The following is a 20,511-nucleotide window of genomic DNA, read 5'->3' as shown; positions in this document are numbered from 1 at the left end:
TGGAGAAAGATACTGAAAGCCACCCCTAGCTCTGCTTCTGCCTCCCCCCAGCTTCCCACTCAGGTGACCGCTTGATCCAGGGGTCAGAGAGGGTTGGGGTGGCACATGGCCTGGTGCTCTGGCCCTGGGCCAGGTTTCTGCTCTTGCTGCAGCACACGGTCTGGGGTGCTACCTACAGAGGTCCTGCTTACAGAGCTGCCCGGGGACCAAGGAGGACCTGACTTCTCGCCAGCTTGAGACTCACTCTTGAAGGGCGCTGCTGCCTGCAAAGGCCCGAGCAGCTGCAAACCAAAAAAATCAGCAGGGTCCATGTGTGGGTGGAAGGCCACGGAACATTCTATGCAGCCCACTTGAGCATGGGGGCAGAAAGGTCTGAGCTGCTAGACAGTCAGTGCTGAGGCCACACTCCGGGCTGCCTTGGGACCTAGGGAATTTCAGGAGGCACAGATCCTTGATGTGGGCTGTTTTCATTGGGCCTGTTCTCATGACTCATGCCTGTGTGTGCAAGCCCAGCTGGCCTGTCATGTATGTGCATGTTCTGAGACATGTCAAGGTGTGCTCTCAGGCCTGTCTTACGTGAGCACCCGGGCATTCTGCCCAATGGGTGCTCTACCCCAGGGTGTCCTGCCAAGTGTCCCAATGTGCACATGGCACGTGTGCACCCAGGTGACCTAACACAGGGCCACTTGTCCTTATGCATGTGGCCGAGGAGCACTGGCCATGCTCACAGGACACGTCTGTGCTTCCCGTGGCCCCTTGTGGGTCCCATCAGCTCCAGCTTAGGAAACATTCTGCTCATTGGTGCTGCCTTGGAAGAACTTTGGGGAAGAGAGTGGCCGCCTTGCCTGCCCGCGTGGGTATCCGTCTGCCTCCACAGAGAAGGGCACAAGGTGCTCACCTTCCATCCTGCTGCGAACGCTCCACTGGGATGTACAACACCTGCCCCATTAAGCAGTTCAGCTAAAGAAGGAGCTGTGAACAGACTGCAGGAGGCCCAGGCTGGGAGCCACTTCCCATCACCTACTGTCTGGAGTCGGGGTAAAAAGGCCATTTTTCATCCTTGTTGGCACACCCCAGCCACGTACGTGAGCGCCACAGATGCTGGGCAGTGATGCGGGACCTCATGGGCAGGGGTGCCAGGAGCAAGGTGGGGGCTGCGGTCTGGTCTGTGCCTGGGGTGGCCATGGGCTCAGCTGGGTGACTGTGTCTGAAGCTGCAAGGGCGGGGCGCACCGCACAGCGGGGAGCCGTGCCCGCCAGCGCTCACCAGGGCATTAGCCTACTTCACAGACAAGAAAGTAGAGGCCCAGGGCGCCCAGGTGGCTCAGTCGTTAAACGTCTGCCTTCGGCTCAGGTCATGATCCCAGGGTCCTGGGATCGAGCCCCCCATCAGGCTCCCTGCTCCGTGGGGAGTCTGCTTCTCCCTCTCCCTCTGCCTCTCCCTCTGCTTGTGCTCTCTCTCTCTCTCAAAATGAATAAATTAAAAGAAAAAAAAAAGTAGAGGCCCAGAAGTTACAGGGAGTTGCTGGCAGCAACATGGCGCACAGGCAGGAGCCTAGAACCTGGGGTTCGGTGTGCCCGGCAGCAGCCCTGGCACTACAGGGCAGGCGGGAGGGGGGAGCCCCACGTCCCACTGGCGGGAGGCCTGGGGCCCTGTGGGGGTGGGGCTGATGGTGCACTGGCTCCCTGGGGCCGCTTCTGTACAACTCGGGCCCCACCACAGACCCACCTGCTTATGGGTGGGGAAACTGAGGCACAGTAGCTGGGAGCCCACCTAGGTGAACGGGTGTGTGGGCTCTGGCAGCCGCAGTCTCAGTCTGGCCCTCTGATCAGGGCCCCATGCCAGGGACTCCCTCAGGGCAGCTGGGACAGGGCTGGGGCTCCAGGATCACCCTGCAAAGGCCCCAGGCCACACTGGCCCAGAAAGTCACAGTGAGCCTGATTAATTATGCACGATAGCTGGATGGGGGGACCCTGAAAATCCTATTCTTGTTGACTCAGCTAATTCACTTTTTATGAGTGCTTAGGCTTTAAAGCAAAACAAAGCACTAATTACCCAATTAACGAGCAATTAAGTTACTGCAGCCTAATAGCCCAAGTGTGGACGGCCTCCACGGGCTGATGGTGAGTGAGACCCACTTAGAGACGCACAGCTGGAGCTGAGCAGGCGCACCTGGGGGGGAGGCACAGCCACATTACCTGTCACAGGTGGGGGCAGCAAGGGCAGATGGGGCCGGTACCTGCCCTCACCAGCGTGCTTCCTCCAGAGCAGCCCAGAGAGGCCGTACCACTCGCCTGCCCAGCCCCATGGCCCCTCATGTTCCCACCCCGAGTGTCTGCATCTTGGGTACAATGGGGAGCTCAGGGTGGCCGCCCACCTGGAGACCTCCGCGTGGGCAGTGGTGGGCAGTGGTTTGGAGCCCTGAGAGAGCCTTGCAGAGGCCACCTTACAGAGACAAGGATGGTCCTGCAGCTGGGCAGTGGGCTTTTTGGGGCCCTGAGAGATGAGTGGGTTGGGGTGCCTGCATCCTGCTGCCAGGCTGCCTCCTGCATTTTGAGAGCAGTCTCTGAGGGAAGTCCATGGTGACAAGGCATGGGGCCTGGTGGCCCTCAGCCCCAAGTCTGCACTGGGGCTGGAAACACTGCAGCTTATGAGTGACCAGTGGCATGATGCCACATCAGAGGGCAGAGTCTGGGGCACAGAGTGTTGGGCAGATCCAGTAACTGGTCAGAGGAGAAGCCAGCTGGAAAGGAGCCACCCCTCTAACTCTCTAAATCTCAAGACCACTGGAACAGAATTCTGATCCTTCCACTGCTTGGCCCATGTGACCTGCCTTGCTACCCCTGGAGAGAATGCATAGATGGATGGAAGGATGCATGAATGACGTGGCACGGTGCACACAGTACGCAGACGAAGCTGGCAGGGAATGAACACATGGACGGACGGTCAGATGGACGGATGGATGGACGGATGACAGAGTTAGCAGGGAATGAACACATGGATGGACAGACGGACAGATGGACGGACGGATGACAGACTTAGCACGGTGCACACAGTACGCAGACGAAGCTGGCAGGGAATGAACACATGGATGGACGGTCAGATGGACGGATGGATGGACGGATGACAGAGTTAGCAGGGAATGAACACATGGATGGACAGACGGACAGATGGACGGACAGATGACAGACTTAGCACGGTGCACACAGTACGCAGACGAAGCTGGCAGGGAATGAACACATGGACGGACGGTCAGATGGACGGATGGATGGACGGATGACAGAGTTAGCAGGGAATGAACACATGGATGGACAGACGGACAGATGGACGGACAGATGACAGACTTAGCACGGTGCACACAGTACGCAGACGAAGCTGGCAGGGAATGAACACATGGACGGACGGTCAGATGGACGGATGGATGGACGGATGACAGAGTTAGCAGGGAATGAACACATGGATGGACAGACGGACAGATGGACGGACGGATGACAGACTTAGCACGGTGCACACAGTACGCAGACGAAGCTGGCAGGGAATGAACACATGGACGGACGGTCAGATGGACGGATGGATGGACGGATGACAGAGTTAGCAGGGAATGAACACATGGATGGACAGACGGACAGATGGACGGACAGATGACAGACTTAGCACGGTGCACACAGTACGCAGACGAAGCTGGCAGGGAATGAACACATGGACGGACGGTCAGATGGACGGATGGATGGACGGATGACAGAGTTAGCAGGGAATGAACACATGGATGGACAGACGGACAGATGGACGGACAGATGACAGACTTAGCACGGTGCACACAGTACGCAGACGAAGCTGGCAGGGAATGAACACATGGACGGACGGTCAGATGGACGGACGGATGGACGGATGACAGAGTTAGCAGGGAATGAACACATGGATGGACAGACGGACAGATGGACGGACGGATGACAGACTTAGCACGGTGCATACAGTACGCAGACGAAGCTGGCAGGGAATGAACACATGGACGGATGGTCAGATGGACGGACGGATGGACGGATGACAGAGTTAGCATGGTGCACACAGTACGCAGACGAAGCTGGCAGGGAATGAACACGTGGATGGACGGACGGACGGATGGACGGACGGACGGATGGACGGATAACAGATTTAGCATGGTGCACACAGTACGCAGACGGAGCTGGCAGGGAATGGACACATGGACGGACGGATGGATGGACGGACGGACGGGTGACAGACTTAGCATGGTGCACACAGTACGCAGACGGAGCTGGGAGGGAGGGAACGCATGGATGGACGGATGGACGGGTGACAGACTTAGCACGGTGCACACAGTACGCCGACGAAGCTGGCAGGGAATGAACGTGTGGATGGACGGACGGATGGACGGGTGACAGACTTAGCACGGTGCACACAGTACGCAGACGGAGCTGGCAGGGAATGAACGCATGGATGGACGGACAGACAGAGGGTTGACTTGGGCTCTGACCACTGATGTCTGAACTGCCCCATCCTCCTGCTCCCAATGCGGGGTCTCACGGGGGCGGCACTTCCAAGGGAATTCTGGGTTTCACAGTGAGGGCCATCCCACAGCACCACTGTGAAAAACACAGATGACTTTTAATATTCTCTGGCTGCAGTTACCAAAGAAGCTAAGGAGAACTGGGCATTGCTTTGTGGGATAACTTGTCCGAGTTGGCCTATCAGGGAACTCGGACACCCCATGCCCCCCATGGCAATGGCAAGTGTGGAGGACACCCCGCCTGGACAGATGGAGGTCTGGTCCCCTGGTTGCTGGCTGTGCTTGGACCGCAGCTGGGGCAGCCCTGTCCTTCTTGGGAGTCCGAGCCCCAACAGGGCCGCCCCTGCCCCCCCCACACCCTGCTGTGACCCTCTATTCCCACCAGCAGCTCCTGGCCACACCGCAGGCCGCCCCCGACCTGCACCATGCACACGCCCGCACACCCGCGCAGACGCACACACAGGCTCCTGCCCCCACATGTGTGGTCATGTGCCTGGGCCTGTATGAACGCCATCCTCCCAGGGGCGCTCAGTGGCACCCCTGGACCCTAGCCCGACGGCCCCTCCACGTTCTCTCCCCTCCCTGCTCCATCCACTCTGTGCACTTTTGCTCTGACAGGCCACACATTTACTCATCCCTCCTATTCCCCACCCGCTCTTCCTTCCATGGCCCCCACAAGAGTGGGGATTTCTGGGTTTTCTTCAATCCTCTGACCTCAGGGCCAGGAGCCACCCCTCACCTGCAGTGGGTGCTCAGTAAATACTCGGAGACCGCAAACGGCCACTACATGACACTCCTGAGCTAGGGGGCCCTGACGGCTCCTTCCGAGCCATCCCGGCCCCACCCGAACCTCAAGGGGACAGGCGGGGGCCCTCTGCTCCCGCCTCAGGGGCCGTACCGGGCCCTTGGTGCATGGACAGCACGTCAGACATCAAGCCCACGCTCCCTTTTTCTCATTAGCGGCTCTCCCACCAGCCCTTGCTGGGCCGGAATAATTAACGAGCCCGTGTCAGAGAATGAATAAAAGATGGCCCACAGCCCCGCCGCACGCGGCTGACCTTTCGCAGAGTCGACTGTATTAATATATTCTCATGTTGTCAGACTCAAAGCGCTAACTGCCTTATGAATTATTTATCAACACAAAAAGTCTTAACCAGAACAGTGTTAACAGTAATTCCTAACCTTCTGTGCCCCAGCAGCCCCGCGTGTTCCACATAATTGAATTTCAGCTTCCGACTGGCACCCGGCCTGCCCTCCCTCCAGCACGTGTGGCCACCGCTGTCAGGGCTCCTTGGGGCTTGTCCAGAGAGGCTGTGTCCAGCCTCTGGGGACAGGGCTGTGGCCCGGTGACCTGGCGGGACGGGAGTCCTTGGCTCAGAACTACATGCCCTGGGCACAGTGGAGCAACACAGGGTCCAGGCAAGAAGGCAGAGCCTGCCGGGGACCTCAGCTGGAGGCCTGCCTTCGGAATGGGGAAAGGACAGCCGGGGGCTGGCAAACGCGGAAAGCCCAGTGCCCTCCCGCTAAAGGGATGGCAGGGGCTGCCCACACCTCAGGCCAGGCGGGGAAGGAGGGCTGTGGAGGCAGCGCGGGGGTGGGGGCGGGCAGGGCTGCAGGCTGGCTCCGTCTGGGGCTCCAGGGGAGGACCCGGCAAGATGAGGGGGCTATGGGGGCCCCCAGAGCCCCTCCTTGAGTCCACACTGTGTGCAGTCCCAGTCAAGAGGATACCGCAGGGTGACCATGCTGTCCGAGGCTCAGCCTCACACTGCCCCAGCCAAACGTTCCCAAGTGATCCCAGGGGATGCCACGGAGACACAGCTCCCTAGAGCTGAGTCCACAAAGCAGTGACGGGACAAGACGAGGACGCAGCCCTCAGCGGTCTTCCCTGTGGACTGGGTGAGGGGAGGGACCCTGTGCACAGGCTGGAGGCTTCAGGCACAGGGGTGCAGGGGGGCATCTGGGTGGCTTCTCCTGGCAGTCCCTGCAAAGTGACCGACGCAGGCCCAAATCCGTGGCCCACCCACGCGCCTGACCCCACGCCTGCCCGGTTGGGGGCATTCTCCTGCCAAGTGCTCTGTACCAGCAGCGGGCTGAACTCTCTTTTATGGGCCTGTGGCCAGTTCGAAACAAAATAACGGGGGAGGGAGATTTTAAAGATGGGTGGACGCCACGGAGACGAGCTGGCTTCTCATGAACATAGGTTCTCCTGCCCCTAAATCCAAGCCTTGCTCAGAGGGCAGCACAAGAAATGGGACACACCTATGTGACCCCCGAGGCATGGATAACTGTGGTCCAGGGCTCCAGGCTCCCAGCTGGAGGAGGGTGCCCTGACACCCCAGACACCTCCCAGAACCCAGGCCCCCTCTTGTTGACAGCACCCCAAAACTCCCATGGAGTGACCTGCCCAGAGAAGTGCCAATGGGCTGGATGTGTTTGGGCTGCTGGGACAAGCCTTTCCTGAAGCCCGCCTCCCTTTCAGCCCTGGGAGCTGGCTGGGCCCCTCACCCTCCATGTGGCCCCTTCCTTCTTCCACTCAGTCCTGACCTCAAATCTGCCCTTGGCCTGATGTCCCCGCTGGCTCCTCTCTGGCCACAGGGCACACTCACTCCCAGCAACCCTCATGCTGGCAGCCAACACTCTGAAAGCACCTGCCGCTGAAGGGTCTGTTATCTCCCACCGTCTGCCCGCTAGGGCAGGGACCCCGAGATGCACTCTGCTTGCACCCCCAGTGGATGGGGCCCTCCTGCGGCGGGTGGTGCTGAGGCCACGGCATTGTCGCAGACACGTGGCGCTCCACAGTGCTGTGCACTTTGGGGGGGACCGGGACACGGGCGGTGCAGGAACAGCAAACACGTGGGATGCTCCTTCCCTCTCTCTGTGCTCCAGCCGTCTTGCGGAGAAAACTGAGGCCTCCAGCCCCACGGCAGCCTCACACTCCTCCCCTACACCTGAGACCCCTGCCCGACCTTGCCCAGCTGTCCCCCCCAAAGGGAGGACTGTGAGCAGGGCAACGGGGGCAAGTGGCATCTGGCTCCCCACCCCTGTCCCCCATCCTGCGCCCGGGAGCCACACGTGACCTGTGCAGGCAGTTCTGACACCTGTCCTGTGCCACGGAGTGTGGTCCCGGCCACCTGCTGGGCCAGGTGCGGACCCCTCGCTGCCCAAGGCCCCGGGTCCCAGGGCTGGGAGGGGCCAGCGGCTGTCCTGGTCTGTGCTGCCCCGGGCTGTGACCTGTGGGGGCTCCTGGATGCCTGCCGCCCCAGCACACATGCAGCACTCCTCCGAGGGGGGGGCGGCACAGCAGCAGGGTGCGGCAAGAGGCCCACGGGGCCGCCATCCAGGGGGACAGCTGCTCCCCACCTCCAGCGCCGGCAGGACCAAGGGGTGGGGGTGGGAAGTTTCTCTGACCCGCACCCTGGGAGGGGAAGGGCACGTGACCCTGGTGCGCCTGGTGCACACCCCGCCCTGGCCAGGCTGACCTCTATCTGGGACAGCAGAGCAAGGGGACAAGGACCAGGCTACCTGCAGAGAACAGCCCGGAAAGACGAGGTTCGGAAAAGTGCCCGCGGGACTGCCCGGAACCTGCAGACACACACCAGCCCGCAGAGCCTGCTGATCCAGAACGTCAACCGAGACGGAGCACCTCCCCTGCAGAGCAGCACCCCCTCCACACCGGCACCCCTCCCCTCTACCCCCTCCACACTGGCACCCCTCCCCTCTACCCCCTCCACACCGGCACCCCTCCCTCCACACCGGCACCCCTCCCCTCTACCCCCTCCACACCGGCACCCCTCCCTCCACACCGGCACCCCTCCCCTCTACCCCCTCCACACCGGCACCCCTCCCCTCTACCCCCTCCACACCGGCACCCCTCCCCTACACCCCCTCTACACCAGCACCCCCCACACCGGCACCCCTCCCCTCTACCCCCTCCACACCGGCACCCCTCCCCTCTACCCCCTCCACACCGGCACCCCTCCCCTCCACACCGGCACCCCTCCCCTCTACCCCCTCCACACCGGCACCCCCCTCTACCCCCCTCAATACCAGCACCCCCTCCTGAACACCAGCACCCCTCTCCTCTACACCAGCACCCCTCCCCTACACCCCCTCCACACCGGCACCCCCCTCTACCCCCTTCAATACCAGCACCCCCTCCTGAACACCAGCACCCCTCTCCTCTACACCAGCACCCCTCCCCTACACCCCCTCCACACCGGCACCCCTCCCCTCTACCCCCTCCACACCGGCACCCCTCCCCTCTACCCCCTCCACACCGGCACCCCTCCCCTCCACACCGGCACCCCTCCCCTCTACCCCCTCCACACCGGCACCCCCCTCTACCCCCCTCAATACCAGCACCCCCTCCTGAACACCAGCACCCCTCTCCTCTACACCAGCACCCCTCCCCTCTACCCCCTCCACACCGGCACCCCCCTCTACCCCCTTCAATACCAGCACCCCCTCCTGAACACCAGCACCCCTCCCCTCTACACCAGCACCCCTCCCCTACACCCCCTCCACACCGGCACCCCTCCCCTCTACTCCCTCAATACCAGCACCCCCTCCTGAACACCAGCACCCCTCCCCTCTACACCAGCACCCCTCCCCTACACCCCCTCCACACCAGCACCCCCCACACCGGCACCCCTCCCCTCTACCCCCCTCAATACCAGCACCCCTCCCCCCTCCACACCAGCACCCCTCCCCTCTACCCCCTCTAGACCAGCACCCTTATCCTCTACCTCCCTACACCAGCACCCCTCCCCCTCGACACCCCCTACACAAGCACCCCTGCTCGACACCAGCACCCCCCCCACACCAGCACCCCCTCTGCCTGGTGCATCTTTCTCCTCAGCACTTGCCACCAGCTAAAGCACTGGGTAGGTCAGGTCACCTGTTTATCTTTTCATCCTCTGTTCTCTCCTGCTCTACCTGGGGGTGCACAGCAATTCACTGCCCTGCCCCCTTTCTGGAAGAACCTGCAACCTAGCTGCTGAGAGTCGGGCCTGCAGCAGGGCCCACGGGAAGGAAGCTCAGGAGCAGGGGCCCCTCAGGCCACACCCCTCCTGGTGCCACATCTACTGAGTGAGCATTAAAGGGCCAGCCCAGCTCTGCTAGGCCACTCCCTCGTCTGTCTCCACATCGGGGTTGGCTTCCCTGCAAATACACTCTGGGATATACCCAAGGGCCATGCTGACAACCCTACAACCAGCCCGAGGAGGTGGCGCGGGCAGGCTGGGGCTGACACCCCCTGAGCCCAGCCACAGCCGAAGTGCTGGGGGACAGGGACCCAGGGCTCCTTACCAACCCAAGGGAAGGACTCCTGTGTCCTACCAGCTGGACAGATGTGGGCCACGGCTGCACCCCGTGGTGGGTGGAGGTGGGCCGAGTGAAGGGTGGGTGCAGGGGCGGGTGGACGGGGGATCTGACAAAAGCCTGGCCAGGCTGGGGCTGCATCACAGGTCAGGACGCTGTGCTCAGGACACACCCCGCCGTCCCCACCATCCTCTGAGCGGCGGCACTTCCCCAGCAGCTGGCTTAAGGACTGCCTCCGTGCTCAGAGGTCGTGAGGAGAACGCAGCTCCCCGACTCCAGGGGGAGGCTGACTGGCTTTTATTGCTTTTGTACAAATTACGGCCGCTCGGAAGTGGCCCAAGGAGCAGGGTAATGGATGTCATAAACCTGCCTCATAAAGAGAGAGCCTGCTTCGGGGTCTGCCAGCACTGATTGGGGCAGCGAAGGCCTGTGCTGTTCAGGAGGGTGGCTGGGGACCGTGAGTGCTGGGCCATTCCTGGGGAGCCAACAGGTCTCAGGACAGCGAGGGTCACCCCAGGCACCTCCCCGCCCCCCCTCCCCCGGGGGGAGTATGGCTGGCCAGTGTTTCACTGCACGCGCCCACCCACCCTCCTGCCATCTAACACCTCAGTGGGACCCGAGTGCACCCCCATCTCATATTGCACCCCCCATCTTTAACCACAGAGGTCCCTGGCTCAAGGGGCAAACCTGCCAAGTGGTCTGCACGTACCCATCCCGTTACCTCGGGCAGAAGGTGGGCTGCACCCTCCTGCCAGGAGTGGGAAAGCAGGTGCAGAGCCAGGAGCCACCATCCCCGGGAGGTGGGGTGGCCCGAGGCCCCCCGGCTGCATGTATGCTCAGGTATACAAGGCTGCTTGCCCCTCGTCCACGGGTAAGGGGCTCGTGTGGTGGGGTGTAGCCCGCAGCAGCCTGTGCCCATCTCACGAAGTGTGGGCACCCTCCTGCTGAGAAAAGGGGCCCCCGCCCCGCCCCGTGAGTCCAGGTGGGTCTGGTGACGAGAGGGTGTGGGAGCCTCACCACCAATGCTTCCTCCTGGCTCCTGCCCTCGGGACCCTGGGTACGGCCCCCGTGCAGGGACCACACAGGGACGCCCGCATCGGGGGAACAGAGGCCCAGGCACAGGAGTGAAGGAACCTTCCATAACCGTTACCCAGGCCGTGGGTCTCCCTAGACGCCGGGGCATGCCAGCACAGAGCCCCGCTGCCCAGGCACTGTGGTGCGGGGGACAGGCAGGGGTACCCTGCTGGCCACAGCAGCCCCCCTCCATGGCCCTGTGGCAGGCACCCCTGCCCCACCACGGACACTGTGCCCACCTGCAGCCTGGCCTTGCCCCTCCCTACCACCTGTCCGCCACGGCCCTCCCCGCCTCCAACTAGCAGCGGGTCTCATTGGCTTTATTCACCATCTTCCCCACGGCGAGGCTGGTGAGGCAGGGACACTGGCCATTCGGGTCAGCAAACACTTGGGGGAGGGAGGAGGGCGGTCTGAGGAAGGGAGGGGACCTGCGGACGGGCCTGCCTGCTCCTGGTCTCAGCTAGGCCCCTCAGTGGGCACCCGTGGTGGGTTCTCTGACCCCTGCGCCTCAGTGTCCTCACCTAGAGGTTGGGGGTCATTGCCAGGGTGACAATGTCCACGTGGAGGGCCTGAGGCCTCCCGGGCTCACTGCAGGTGGTGGCCAATGTCATCGCTGCTGTTCTGCCTCTGCTCCTGTCCACAGCCCTGGAGCCTCTGTGAGCACAGGCCCTTCCAGAACACTCCGTGCACTGCACCCAGCTGGCCTCCCGGCCCCAGCAGGCATCCAGATCCTCATTTCCCTTTAATAAAGGAACCCCCAAGCCCTGCTCCGGAGGGAGATGGGTCGTCACATCCCCAGTTCCCAGCAGTTGAATGGAGAAAATGACTTTCCAGTTGATTTCACGGCACTAAGGAACATGTGATGCGTGCTGGGGAGGCTGCACCAAGCTTTCGGGACAAGCTGTCGAGGATGAGCAGTAATTGGGGATTTGCTGGGAATAAACCTCATAGAATCAAACCCCTTTAAGTACGGTCTATAAAGCAGGTCAGATGACAACTTCCCGGGTCGCCTGTGCAGGGACGCTATTGGGGACAGACACGAGCCCTGCTGCGCCTGAGGCCCCACTTACAGACACACACAAGCAAAGCCGCGGGTCACACCCAGGCACCCAGGCCATACCCGTCACTTACGTGCAGATACACACGGGGCATGCACACACCCTTCCAGACGGACATGCAGATGGCCAGAAAGAAACACAGGACACCGGTACGCGCAGGTGTGCCCAGCCCAGCACAGCCACATGGAGACACAGGGGCCCCGGCACACTCTGCTCTCACAGAGCCGCCCACGAGCTGCACACAGGGCGGGTGCAGGCGGAAGCCACACGGCCTACCCCCGGAACAGGCAGGCACGCACCCGCACGTGCACACACACGCACGCACACAGGTCTCGACCTCAGTGTGCATGCTCACGTGGCCAAGGGTCCCACGGTGAGGGCCTGGATTTAGAGGCAGGGTCGTAGCCCCCCTCTGCCCAGTCCAGCTGGCCCAGCCCTGACGCCACTGGTGGGCAGTGCTGGCAGCCACAGACAGCGCTGGGGGCCCAGTGCACACAAGAGATCCGGGTGCTGAGCTCACAGTGCTTTCCAGGCCTGGGCCTAGCCACCCCACCCTGCCTGCTCCTACTGGACGAGGGTCACCTGGCTTGGTTCCGGCTCCTGCAGTGCCAGAGGTACCTCTGCTTCTGGGAGGGCCGGGACAACCACCTGCACCCTGCAGCGCCCACCGCACACACCAGGGACCAGCACACACATCTGCTCATGCCAGGGACCAGCACACACACCTGCTCATGCCAGGGACCAGCACACACACACCTGCTCATGCCTGGGACCAGCACACACACACCTGCTCATGCCAGGGACCAGCACACACACACCTGCTCATGCCAGGGACCAGCACACACACACCTGTTCATGCCAGGGCCTAATGCACACACCTGCTCATGCCAGGGACCAGCACACACACACCTGCTCATGCCTGGGACCAGCACACACACCTGCTCATGCCAGGGCCTAATGCACACACCTGCTCATGCCAGGGACCAGCACACACACCTGCACATGCCAGGAACCAGCACACACACCTGCTCATGCCAGGGACCAGCACACACACCTGCTCATGCCAGGGACCAGCACACACACACCTGCTCATGCCTGGGACCAGCACACACACCTGCTCATGCCAGGGACCAGCACACACACACCTGCTCATGCCAGGGACCAGCACACACACACCTGCTCATGCCAGGGACCAGCACACACACCTGCACATGCCAGGGACCAGCACACACACCTGCTCATGCCTGGGACCAGCACACACACACCTGCTCATGCCTGGGACCAGCACACACACACCTGCTCATGCCAGGGACCAGCACACACACACCTGTTCATGCCAGGGCCTAATGCACACACCTGCTCATGCCAGGGACCAGCACACACACACCTGCTCATGCCTGGGACCAGCACACACACACCTGCTCATGCCAGGGACCAGCACACACACACCTGCTCATGCCAGGGACCAGCACACACACCTGCTCATGCCAGGGCCTAATGCACACACCTGCTCATGCCAGGGACCAGCACACACACACCTGCTCATGCCTGGGACCAGCACACACACCTGCTCATGCCAGGGACCAGCACACACACCTGCACATGCCAGGGACCAGCACACACACCTGCTCATGCCAGGGACCAGCACACACACCTGCTCATGCCAAGGCCTAATGCACACACCTGCTCATGCCTGGGACCAGCACACACACCTGCTCATGCCAGGGACCAGCACACACACACCTGCTCATGCCAGGGACCAGCACACACACCTGCTCGTGCCAGCGACCAGCACACACACCTGCACATGCCAGGGACCAGCACACACACCTGCTCATGCCAGGGACCAGCACACACACACCTGCTCATGCCAGGGACCAGCACACACACACCTGCTCATGCCAGGGACCAGCACACACACCTGCACATGCCAGGGACCAACACACACACCTGCTCATGCCAGGGACCAGCACACACACCTGCTCATGCCAAGGCCTAATGCACACACCTGCTCATGCCTGGGACCAGCACACACACCTGCTCATGCCAGGGACCAGCACACACACACCTGCTCATGCCAGGGACCAACACACACACCTGCTCATGCCAGGGACCAGCACACACACACCTGCTCATGCCAGGGACCAGCACACACACCTGCACGTGCCAGCGACCAGCACACACACCTGCACATGCCAGGGACCAGCACACACACCTGCTCATGCCAGGGACCAGCACACACACACCTGCTCATGCCAGGGACCAGCACACACACCTGCTCATGCCAGGGACCAGCACACACACCTGCTCATGCCAAGGCCTAATGCACACACCTGCTCATGCCTGGGACCAGCACACACACCTGCTCATGCCAGGGACCAGCACACACACACCTGCTCATGCCAGGGACCAGCACACACACCTGCTCATGCCAGGGACCAGCACACACACACCTGCTCATGCCAGGGACCAGCACACACACCTGCACGTGCCAGGGACCAGCACACACACCTACTCGTGCCAGGGACCAGCACACACACCTGCACATGCCAGGGACCAGCACAGACACCTGCTCATGCCAGGGCTTAAGGCACACACACCTGCTCATGCCAGGAACCAGCACACACACCTGCTCATGCCAGGGACCAGCACACACACCTGCACGTGCCAGGGACCAGCACACACACCTACTCGTGCCAGGGACCAGCACACACACCTGCACATGCCAGGGACCAGCACACACACCTGCTCATGCCAGGGCTTAAGGCACACACACCTGCTCATGCCATGGACCAGCACACACACCTGCTCGTGCCAGGGACCAGCACACACACACCTCATGCCAGGGACCAGCACACACACCTGCTCGTGCCAGGGACCAGCACACACACCTACTCGTGCCAGGGACCAGCACACACACCTGCACATGCCAGGGACCAGCACACACACCTGCTCATGCCAGGGCTTAAGGCACACACACCTGCTCATGCCAGGGCCTAATGCACACACCTCCCTATGCCAGGGACCAGCACACACACCTGCACATGCCAGGGACCAGCACACACACCTGCTCATGCCAGGGACCAGCACACACACACCTCATGCCAGGGACCAGCACACACACCTGCTCATCCAGGGACCAGCACACACACCTGCTCATCCAGGGACCAGCACACACACCTGCACATGCCAGGGACCAGCACACACACACCTGCTCATGCCTGGGACCAGCACACACACCTGCTCATCCAGGGACCAGCACACACACACCTGCTCATCCAGGGACCAGCACACACACACCTCATGCCAGGGACCAGCACACACACCTGCTCATGCCAGGGACCAGCACACACACACCTGCTCATGCCTGGGACCAGCACACACACCTGCTCACCCAGGGACCAGCACACACACACCTGCTCCTGCCAGCACCTGGTGTGCACACATAGGAACCCCCAATGCCCCAGCAGCAGGCCGGGCCTGTCCTCGCCACCACCTGTCACTCCCGTGAAGCAGCCATGGGGGATTAAGTTGCAAGTAGCTGGCACATTAATTACGGGTTCTTCAGGAAACATTCAAAGGAGCTCTTTGGGGAGAAGACCATGAATAGCACACGCAGTCTGGAAGCAGAAGAGCTGCCCAGTGGCTCTGGCGAGGGGGCTCGGGGCAGGGAGACCCCAGCTGCCCCTGCTCTCAGACATAGAAGGAGGCTCCAAATGGGGCATCCCTGAGCCTGGCCCCTCTGGGACCCTCGGGCTGGCACACACCCCTTACCTCACCTGCTGGTAGGGGTCCTGGCCCCTCACTCTGCCCGATCCTGACCTGCATCACACAGCGTGTTATCGCCAGCCACTTCCCACACTGGCAGGTCTGCCTGCCTTGTCCCCAGCTGGAGCCCAGCACTGGCACAGCTCCTGGTCAGAGTGCGGCTCCATCCAGGAGTGGTTGACACGCTGAGACCGCCTGGGCGGTGGGAGGAAGGGGCAGTGCAGGGCCGCCACCCATGGCTGTGACCGGGGACCCGAGGAGGGCAGGGCTCCCCCAGGGAGACAGCCCTCCGGCGTCACACCACCCAGAAGCGTACAACCCACCGGGTGCAACGCTGGAAAACACAGCACCTGACCCACCTGACCCTGAGGTCAGGGCGGCTGGGGCGGCTGGGGAGGCCCAGGGCTGCAGGGTGTCCTGCTACACAGAAAATCAGCGGGTTAATTACACACCCTATAAAAAGCCGATGTGAGTTAGAGAAGCAGCCCTGCAGGCCTGGCACTGTGGAGCTCGCAGTAAATCAGGGGCTGTGGTTTGGGGGGGGGGAGGGATGAGGCGGGCGGAGCCCAGGCCCCGCCTTCCAATGAGCGAAGACAGCTGTAAATCTACAGAAATGGCTTTTATGGAGCTCTGGGTTTTATGGTGTCATTAACGTTCCTCCTGATACTTAAGGGACAACGAAATGAAGTCCTGAAAAAAGGATAGGGGCTGCTCCCCTGGGGTGGGGCAGAGGGAGGGGCAGGGGCTGGGGCTAGGGCTAGGGCGGCGCCTCATGCCTGAGTCCAGGCTGAGTATGGAGAATGGCGTGGGAGTGTCAAGTCCCTGGGGGGCGGTTGCTCGGTGCCTGGGGCCCTTCACTCCGAGTGCCTCCCGGCAGGACCCAGAACCAGAGCGTCTCCCCCACCCCTAGTCCTCAGGAAGTCAGGGAATGAGGGTCAGCTGGTCTCTCCCAGGGCAGGACCCTGAGCATGTGTGATGCTCCCTCCCAATCCCCGCCAGCTTTGGCCCCCTCCCCAGCCCCGCTGCAGGGCCAGGACCACCCTGAGGTGTCTGGCCCCAGGGAGGCGTTCAGGACGGCTGGGGGCTGCAGAGGCGCGGGGCATGCATGGGTCCAGCCAGCAGAGGAGGGGGCGGCAGACTTACCGAGTAGCCTCTGCCCGAGACGGCCTGCGTAGAGCTCTGCGGGGAAGGAAGCATAGTCAGGAGGAAGGTCACGGCTCCCAACGGTGGCCCCTCCTCTGAGGACCACGCCCTTGGCCCAGGACCTGAGCCTCCTTCAGAGCCCCTGTTCCTGGGTGCTGATGGCTGACGGGCCACTCCCAGGGCGGGGGGCATGAGGCCGGGAGCCTGGACAGAAGCCGCAGAGGACGGCACAGCAGAGCATCCCAGAGTCCCAGCAGCCTTGCGCCTGTGCCTGAGGACCCGTGTTCGGAACCTTCCTCCAGAGACTCAGGAGACGTGGCCCAGCCCAGCAGTCAACCCAACAGAGAGGCGGGCAAAGTCACCATGTCCCCTCAGTGATGGGCTCAGCCCTTGGGCACATCTCGGCCCCTTGCAAGGGCCAGGTCCCACCTTTTCACACATGGTTCTACCAGCCACGAGAACGGACGGGAGGCAGGCCCACCCCTCTGTGCCCCCGTGGGCCTCCCACTGACCACCCAGCAGCCTCCAGCCTCCCAGGGTCACAGTGTTGCGGGGGTACGGGGGTGGGGGGCAGGCTTCCTGGAAGGGGAGCTGGACGGGTAACCTCGGGGACACGGAAGTGAGATGGCAGGGCACACTGTGGCCACCCAGGGAGGTCCCTTGAGGGAGACCCAACAGCACTTGGTGGGGTGCTCTTGGGCTTGAGTGGGCATTTCAGATGTGCCAGGAGAAACCAGTGAGGAGCTGGGCTTTGCAGGCAGCTGCTTGGGGAGGGGCACTCCACTGCAGGGGTGGGGGACAAGGAGCAGGAGAGGGCCGCAGGGCGGGTGGATGTGGGGGTGGTGCAGGGTGTGAGTGAGGAGCAGGTGCACAGCGGGCCAGCGTGGGCTCATCCGGGACCCGCAGACCAGGGTCCAGAGCATGCTAGGCAGGGACGGAGGTCTGGCTGCAGATTCCTCCAGGATGGTGGGTGACCACAGGGGGTGGTGTGTGTGTGTGGGGTCTTCCTACCGCAGCCTGGACTGCTCAGCTCTGCACACAGCACCCCATCCAGCCTCGGCCGGGGCTCTGGGACCCTTCCTTCCCCAGGCAGACCCTGGCCACGTCCCGGGGGCTCACCCTGGTGGGGGGGCCCCACCCCTAAGCCCTGCTGGCGGGGGCGGGCGGGGTGCTGTAACTGCTCCCCAGCGTGCGCCCTCAGGGCCATCCCTGATGTGCTCAGAATCCGTCTTCACGCGTCCCACCGGCAATTAAGAGTCTGAAGTAGGGCAGCCCCACGGCCCCAGACAATTACCAGCCTATTTTCCCATCTTGCGGCAACAAGCTCGGGGGGGGGGGGGGGGGGGGGGGGGGGGCCGGGCAATTAGGCCCTCCTCCTGGCCTCCCCCCACAGGCCGTGCCCCCAGGCCCCTATTGAGATGATAATAAGAGACGCTCACTCCATTCAGAAACCCAGCCCCACGCCTCCGTGCTTCCGCAGCTGGGGGTCTAGGAAAACAAAGGCCTCTGGGGGGGGTCCAGCGCCCCCCCTCCTGGGGGACCCCCCTCCTGGGACCCCTCTCCGCTGTCTTCATCCTAGTCTGCCCTGTGCCCACCTACCCCCTCCTCCAAGTGGCTGTGACCAGGGAGACCCAGGGGCCCTGGAGGGTACCCAGCACGCCTATGGCTGGCCATATCCCAAGTTCAATCCTCTGTGTGCTGCCCGGTCATCCCACACTAGGCCCGAGGCTCAGGGGCCTATCCTCTGGGACACTGTCTGTCCCCAGACCGGGACGCCCTCGCTCCCAGCGGCCCCAGCAGGCCCGCCCACCAGGCCAGAAGCACTGCCCGCCGCTGTTGCCACCACGGCCCCACCTCCCTGCCCACTGCCCAGCCAGCTGGGCGAGGGCAGACCCCCAGCTGGACAAGGGCCTCCCCATGACTCCTGCTGGGGCCTCATCCAAGTTCCTCATTTAAACCCCTCCTAGCAGGGAAGTCCTAATTAGTGAAAAACCGTGCTTTAATGAAGGCAAAATGCTAATTGCAAAGGCAAAGCCCTCAGTGAGACTCTCAGGTGCTAAGCACGTGGCCTGCAGTGTCTGCCGGAGGTCGGGGGGCCGGCTGGGGGCACCCGAGGGACCAGGAGCATTTGGCTGAGCAAGCGGCCGGGGCACTCACGTCACTGAGCTGGTCCCGAGAGCTGCTTGTCCGGGAGCTGGTGGCTTCGTGAAGGCTGTCATCCCCACTGTGGCGGTCGCCCCCTCTGGACGCGGTGACCTTCATCTGGGGACAGGGAGAGGCAGGCTCAGCAAACACAGACCCACGCCCTCTGCCTGTGGGGGCAGGGCAGGGGCACAGCCAGGGTCAGGCTCCTCATCCCTGCCCTGACCTGCTCAGCCACACTGAGCCCCGGGCCACAGCCCAGGGAGAGGGCAGCAGGGGCAAGGCTGTGCAGAGCTAACCATTTACCACTCGGAGCGGGGAGAAACACCCAGAAGAGCAGATGGCACGCAATGACATAATGCCGCTCTGAGCTCTGGCCTGGTGTCCTGGAGCCGGTGGGCCGCCCCGCCACCTCACTGCGCCAGGGAGCCGGACACTGGGCCTCCGCGGCAGGCCAGCGGCAGCTCGGCCACCCTCCCGGCACCCACACCACCACAGTCCCAGGTCTGCACGGCTGGGTGTGGACTGGCCACTGGCCACTGCCCACTGTGTGACCTAGGGCCACCGCCAGACCTCTCTGTGCCTCCGCACCGCGTCCAGGATGTTGGCCAGTGTCTCCCGCTTTTCACGCAGAAGCCCGGATCGGACGCTTGTGCCCACTTTACAGACGGCTAATCCAAGCCCAGAAGGTTAAGTGTACCCAGAGTTCCTGCTCCTCTTTTCCTTCTCACTGGGAAATAACTTCAGACCGCTGCAGGTCAGCCCCGACCCTGACCTCCTGCAGCCAGGGAGTCACCACCCCAACCACGTGGCCCAGGTGTCCTGGGTTTCCCCGCTCACTGTCTGGGGACCCACCACCTCCCAACCCCCCAGCCTCCCTATTCTGGAGCGTTCTCGCAGCCCCGTCCTGTCGGCGTGCGGGACAACCGCAGGCCATCGGCACCCCGTCTGTGGCCTGGCGTCTTCCTTGGAGCAGACCCAGGTGGCTGCTGACCCCAACAGCCTGTGGGCCAGCATGGGGACACCACGGGGCATGTGAGCGTCCTGCCCTCCTCCTCGCCCCCAAGCCTCCCAGCTCAGCGCGGTGCCCACAAGTGCAGGAGTGTGCAGAACCCGCCTCACGACCAGCGTCAGCAAGGCCTGGTCAGGGTCCAGAGCCTACAGCCAGTCCTCCACACCCAGCTGTTTTGTCTCGAGCACCCTTCAGTCTGGAGACCTTGACCGGGCCAAAGGTCAGGATGGGTCGGCAAGGCACACCGGCTATGATCTAGAATATTCCTGAGTCCCGGGGAAACACCCTCAGGACCTCAGCCCCTCCTCCTGCACACCCACGGCAGGCTCAGCCAGAAGCCTCTCTCGAGGCAGCCCCTCAGAGCCCCTGCTCCCCAGGGCCACCCCAGGTCCCAAGATGGGGCTACAGCCCCCAGAAGCCATGGGCCCTGTGCTCTTGGCCAGCAGTGTCCACAATCCACAGCCCAAGGC

At 62.7% G+C, this 20,511-nt stretch overlaps 1 protein-coding gene across 10 annotated transcripts in view; it reads right to left on the bottom strand.

Annotated features, from left to right (window-relative positions):
• The window catches only part of FBRSL1 (fibrosin like 1), an 86,878-nt gene that overhangs the window by 35,823 nt on the left and 30,544 nt on the right, over nucleotides 1-20,511 (bottom strand). For 9 of the 10 annotated variants that reach the window (XM_078061168.1, XM_078061167.1, XM_078061170.1 and 6 more), the window contains exons 3-4: nucleotides 19,045-19,149; nucleotides 16,888-16,923 (exon numbers count right to left, since the gene is read on the bottom strand). In XM_078061168.1, coding sequence (XP_077917294.1) covers nucleotides 16,888-16,923; nucleotides 19,045-19,149 — 141 coding nt within the window. The remainder of the gene's footprint in view (nucleotides 1-16,887; nucleotides 16,924-19,044; nucleotides 19,150-20,511) is intronic. The other variant, XM_078061165.1, reaches the window with a different exon arrangement.

This window comes from Halichoerus grypus, chromosome 13 (assembly GCF_964656455.1).
Source record: "Halichoerus grypus chromosome 13, mHalGry1.hap1.1, whole genome shotgun sequence".
Classification (NCBI taxonomy): domain Eukaryota; kingdom Metazoa; phylum Chordata; class Mammalia; order Carnivora; family Phocidae; genus Halichoerus; species Halichoerus grypus.
This window is presented reverse-complemented; position numbering and strand designations above follow the sequence as displayed.